General features: G+C 38.0%; 1 protein-coding gene across 7 annotated transcripts in view; it reads right to left on the bottom strand.

The window, feature by feature from the left end:
• The window catches only part of Rad51b (RAD51 paralog B), a 617,902-nt gene that overhangs the window by 569,898 nt on the left and 41,806 nt on the right, over nt 1–6,198 (bottom strand). For all 7 annotated transcript variants that reach the window (XM_029555562.1, XM_029555563.1, XM_029555565.1 and 4 more), the window contains exon 7: nt 4,511–4,694. In XM_029555562.1, the coding sequence (XP_029411422.1) occupies nt 4,511–4,694 (184 nt within the window). The remainder of the gene's footprint in view (nt 1–4,510; nt 4,695–6,198) is intronic.

Genomic DNA, 6,198 nt, shown 5'->3' with positions numbered 1-6,198 from the left:
ATGTATATATATATATGAACACATATGCAGTTTAATAAGCAAAATTAAATGTAAATATCTAAGCTTATAGTACATATTATAAAATGCTGCAGTTTTATTTTTAGAGAAACTTTAAAGCCTCCATGTGGTGAAGACTTTGAGAGGGAACTGACACTGATTCTAACCATTGCAACAGCTATCAAAATGCCTAAAGCAAATCCTGAATCCAAATCACGAGTCCAGTCTTGGCAGACAAAAGAAAAATGAGGAGGAACCCAATAGAGGGATGCTTTTGGAAGCTCTCATCAAGAAACTCCAATGGACTCTCATATGAACATTTGAAATTTGCCCTGTTCTGACTTTTTTCTCGTTCCCTGTCTAGAACTTGTAATGCTAATTACTCTTGCCTTTACTTCTCCTTCACATCTCCTATTCACCAGTTAAGGACTTTCTTTTCCCCCTACAGATAAGAGTTATGCAATCTGGGAATCTTTTAGAGAGACCCACTGAAGGGGTACCCCAGTTGCTTCACCCTGTGTCCCTGTTCAGCATGGAAGCCAGAGCTGTCTGTGCCCCGATTCCCTATCTGCAAGTTGGGTAACCTCTTCAGAGCATGGCGTGATAAGAATAGGAGGTAGGAATTGGCTAGGCAGTTGGTGTAAAAAGACCCCAAAGAAAAGTAGCCAGTTTCTTGGTCAAAATGCCCTTGCGCCTCTTAGCAACATACTCTGTTCCAAAGGCCAAAAGTATTTGGGAGCTCATATCTAATCCTTAAAGGATTTTAGGGTCACCTCTTCAGAGGAGGGGAATGTTAGAGTAGCAAAAAGCCCCATTTGAAGAAGAAGAAGAAGAAGAAGAAGAAGAAGAAGAAGAAGAAGAAGAAGAAGAAGAAGAAGAAGAAGAAGAAGAAGAAGAAGAAGAAGAAGAAGAAGAAGGAGAAGAAGAAAGGGTACATGAAGTTTTCAGAAAAAAGTGATGGGGAGATATGGGAGGAGTTGGAAGGGAGGGAGTGGGCATGGATTTAATCAAAATACCTTGTATGCATGTATGAAATTCTCAATAATTATTTTTTAAATCAACAAAATGTTGAACAGATCACATATATTGATTCAATTTCTTACTCATCCTTGAATGAAAAGAGATCTGAGTGTGCCAAAATGCTAGCATGGTCCTGACCCAATCCACCATCTCAGTTCACAGCCACAAAGCAGACTAGAATGCACAACTTCTCATCCAACCCTCAGAGGCATCAGACACCTAGCTGTCACAATTTTGCCAGACTAAGTGAGATACATCTCATCTCCTACAATCTGCTTCTCTGACAAGTCTACATGGTTAAAGCCATTTTAAAAATCTCAACAACTGTTATTTGCTCCTACAAGATGCCAATGTAATCTGAGTAGAGTTTAAATATAATAAGGTAATTCTGCCACCAAAAGCTGTATTTTCTTACTATTGACAATAATAGTAAAGAGGGGCAGAAGAGATGGCTCAGCAGTTAAGAGCACTGGCTGCTCTTGCAGAGAACCTAGATTCGGTTCTCTGCCACATGGCAGCTAACAACTGTCCACAACTCCAGCTCCAAGGGATCCAACACCCCCTTCTGGCCTCCACAGGCATTGCATGACATGGGTGTACTTACATACATATAGACAAAACACACATGCACATAAACCAAAAATAAACAAATGAAAATTTTTAAATAGAGCTATATACCATGCTAAAATGAAAACTGCCAAAGAGAAACAAAGCCTAATAAGAAGTGGGTGTGGTTAATTGTTACACAGTTAGGTGAGTTCTCACTAACAAGGAATCAGGGGAGAAAAGCCACATGGTTATTGAGAAGAGAACTATTTCAGGCTAAGGAAGAACAAACACCCCTTGAAGCAGAAATGTGCCTCAAAGAGGCACAAGGCTTGCTATTTTGAAAAATACAATAAACTAGAAAACAATAGACTTTTGAAAATTTTGGTTTTGGCCAGGCATGGACTACCATGCATATAATCCCCACATTTGAGAGGTGAAGGCAGGACATTCAGGAGTTAAAGTCAGCCTCTATTACAGGGAAAGTTTGAGACTATCCTGGGCTATGTGACCATGGTCTCAAAAAATTAGGAGTCAAGAGGGATGAATTTGTTTATATATGAAATCATCTACTCAAAGAACAGCTTTCATAATTTTCCAGTGAAATGAGGTGACTGGGCTAAGAATATTCAAACATTTCCTAAAAGAAGTATTTTTCAAATGCATTTTTAAAAAATATTTTATTATTTTTATTTTATGTGGATGAGTATATCGCCTGCATGTGTGTAAATGCATCCATGTCATGCAGTGCCTTGGAGGTCAGAAGAGGGTGTCAGATCCCCTGGAACTGGAGTTAGGGATGGTTGTTTGCCACCATGTGGGTGCTGGGAATCAAACCCAGGTCCTCTGTAAGAACAGCCAGTGCTCTTAACTGCTGAGCCATCTCTCCAGCACCTCAAATGCATTTTTAAAATCAATACTTTGCTGTTAAAGAAAAAAATCTGCATTAATAAGTACATTGTGTATTTCTATCTAAGCAAGGAAATACAGTCAAGATAAAAATGGGCAGATATACTGAGTATCTCTTCTGTCAGAGTGCAGACACTGAGTACCTAGTCTGTCAGAGGGCTCTACTAAAAACAAAGAAAAGCAAAATCTTTTTCTCATTGAGGAAGATAAATCATCTTAGAAAACTTAAAAGCCTTAGCCTATAATTACTTTTTTTTTAATCCAACTTTTAAAAACATTTGTTTTCAGGGGCAGGAGAGCTGGCTCAGTGGTTAAGAGTACTGACTGCTCTCGCAGATGACCCAGGTTCAGTTCCCAGCATCCACATGGTGGCTAACAATCATCTGTAACTCCAGTTCCAGGGATCTGACACCCCCTTCTGACCTCCATGGGCACTGCATAACATGGGTGCACTTACACACATGCAGGCAATATACTCATCCACATGTAACTAAAAAAAAAATAAAATCATTTCTTTTCTTAAAAAAAAATTTGTTTTCACATCTTATACAGATTTAGATCATGCAGCATTATAAATTAATAAACACATAAGTAGTTTTAAATTAAGTTGAATTAAGTATCTCTTTGAAATAGTCTTTAAATATCTTTACTTTACTTGACCCATAAAAACATAAATTCAAATATATCATTTTAACCAATGAAAAGAAAATTTAAAAGATAAGAACCATTCAAAATAAACATTGTAGTAGTTGATTTTAATCAGAACTATGAATCCAAGAGCCATTAACATATGTAGAAACTTACATACATGATATTCCCTCCTTTGACTTCGTGTTTGTCTATACAAATGAAAGGCTGGATGGTGCTTTACATTATTTGCATATATTCCTTGATGCAATGATCCAAGATTTCAATTTCCCCCAAATGAATGAAAAATTGTAAAATCTCAAACAAACTTTCTCTCAGCTTAAAGAATTTCCTTCTGTTTGAATGAGGCATGACTAAAATTGAAAGGCCTAGCTGGTGTGGTAACACATACCCATAATCCTAGCACTCAAAGCCAAGGTAGGAAGGTCTAGTTGGAGATAGTCAAAGCTATAGAGCAAGACTGTCTTGAAAGAGAAGAACCTAACAATACTAAGTGTTCTTAGGGCTACGGAACATATACAACATGTAGATGAGGGGAGCATAACTATGCATTTCTGTGTTGCAGACTGTATACCACTAACCCTTACTATTTCCTCTCAGATTTCCTGATCACAGTCCCACAACAGAAAGTCATCCCAATAGCTACCTTTCAGGTTTTCTCAAGAGCATTTCCAATACCATCACTCCAAACATTCCTTAATGATTTACCTCTAGCCATTGGAAGCAAACCAAAAATAGCACTGAACATAGAACCACACAATCTAAACCTAAAGTATTTAATTCATAAAACTGACACCTCCACTACAAAAGAAACTTCACAGAACCAGATCTAGGAAATTCCATAGAATTTTATTATTTATCAGTTATTATAGTATGACAGATGTGATATAAAATATACACAATGAGTAGGCTGGAGAGATGGCTTAGCAGTTAAGAGCACTGACTGCTCTTGCAGAGGACCCAAATTTGGTTCTTGGCACCCACATGGTGGTTAACAACTGTCCTTAACTCCAGTTCCAGGGGATCTAACACCCTCTTCTGGCCTCCGCAGGCATTGCACAACATAGGTGCACTTATACACATGTAGGCAAGACACTCATACACATAAAAATAAATTTAAAAAATGTAAACATATACAATGAGTAAACAATGAGGAGTGGAGAGATCAACTTTGGGAACTCTCAAAACCAGTTAAATCTGCCCCAGTCTCAACTATAAAAAGGGAAAAGTAATCTCAGCAGACAAACTAATTTAAGAAACCAGAGTTATTTGCTATAGCAATTAAACTGTTCTACCTTTTAAGTTACATTTGTAATAATGTTCTCTAATTTTATTACTTGATATTATAATTCAGTGAATTTAATAGAAAAGAAGGAAAGGAAAAACTTACTGGGATTGAAAATTCCTCAGCCAGGTACTTCAATAAGGATGCTTCTTTGGCCAAAAACTTGTTTCTTTCTTTGATGTTGCCTTGAAGTTGCATATCAAACTCCTTTCTGACCACAGAGGCAATGGAGTCAATAATCACAAGTTTAACTCCTTTTGAAATAATTTCTTCCTCCAAAGATTCAATCCTATGAAAGCAGAATTTATAAAAAAGTGAACATAGGACTTTTTTTTTTTTTTTTTTTTTTTTGGTGTTTTTGAGGCAGGGTCTCCCTGTAGTGGGGGCTGGCCTGGAACTCACTATGAGGACGAGGCTGGCCTTGAACTCACAGAGATCAACATGCGCCTCTGCCTCCTGAGTGCTGGGATCAAAGGTGTGTACCAACATGCCTGGCTTTAGGCCATATTTTTAAATGCTTATATTATTTTAAATTTTATGTATGTATGTATGTATGTATGTATGTATGTATATGTGTCTATGTGTAGATATATATACATGAAGGCAGTGTCCTTAGAAGCCAGAAGATGTCATCCCCTGGAGTTACAAGCAGTTTTGAGTTCCCTAATGTAGGGTGCTAGGAATCAAACTCAGGTCTTCTGGAAGAGCAGTACACACTCATAACCACTGAACCACCTCTCCAAACCCCAGACACACACACACACACACACTTTTTCTTTTCTTTTTCTTTTTCAGAAGGGAGCTGGAGTGCTATTGCATTAGTTTCAGAGAAAAACTACCAGGCAGAGTAGGCAAGCTGCAAATCCTGGCAAGTGCCAGGAGAAGAAAGTCCTGTCTTTTGAGTTAAAATCAGGAATGAAGTCTGCAAGCAGCTGGGAAGCAGAGGTCAGAGAAAACAGTGAGAAAGTCAGAGGGTCGGAACCAATGTGCTTAGGATTCGGACTATTATATAAAGACAAGAAAGAAAGTAGGGAAAGGAAAAAGTTATACTTTTTCAGTTTGAATTCAGAAAAGTGGGTAGGCTTAACAGTGAAGATCTGCAAATGAGGGCCAAGACATAATCTTAAAATATAGAGTTAAGGGACTGGAGAGATGGCTCAGAGGTTAAGAGCACTGGTTGCTCTTGCAGAAGACCCAGGTTCGATTCACAGCTCCCAAATGGCAGTTAACAACCATCCCCAGTTCTAGGGGACTCTGACACCCTCTTCTGACCTCCTCGGACAATGCACGACACGGGTGCACTTACATGCATGCAGGCAATATACTCACACATAAAATAAAAAATGATTGATAGGTACATAGATGATAGATAAATATAGATAGATAGATAGATAGATAGATAGATAGATAGATAGATGATAGTAAGGAGGAACTTGCCTCCATGGAAGAGATTTCACAAAGTACTGAAAACTTATCCATAGATAGAAAGAGGAGAGCTGAGATGATAGATAGATAGATAGATAGATAGATAGATAGATAGATAGATAATAGATAGAGATAGAGAATTAAAAAGGTTAATCCACTTTCAAACAACACAGGCCAGGCCTATAGTTCTCACTACTAGAGAGGCTGAAGGAAGACATTTAAAAGTTCAAGCATACATATATATAGCTAAAAGTTACTTGACAAACAGCAAAGCCAGACAGGTGATACCTTCAGTCGAGCTGTTGGCCAGGATGGATAAAGGCTCTTCCAGATAGTATCCCAACATACTACTGGAAAAATGAACATCA

Source organism: Nannospalax galili, unplaced genomic scaffold (genome assembly GCF_000622305.1).
Source record: "Nannospalax galili isolate Female #2095 unplaced genomic scaffold, S.galili_v1.0 scaffold285, whole genome shotgun sequence".
In the NCBI taxonomy this organism is placed as follows: domain Eukaryota; kingdom Metazoa; phylum Chordata; class Mammalia; order Rodentia; family Spalacidae; genus Nannospalax; species Nannospalax galili.
Note: the sequence above shows the minus strand (reverse complement) of the source record. Positions and strands in the feature narration are given on the sequence as shown.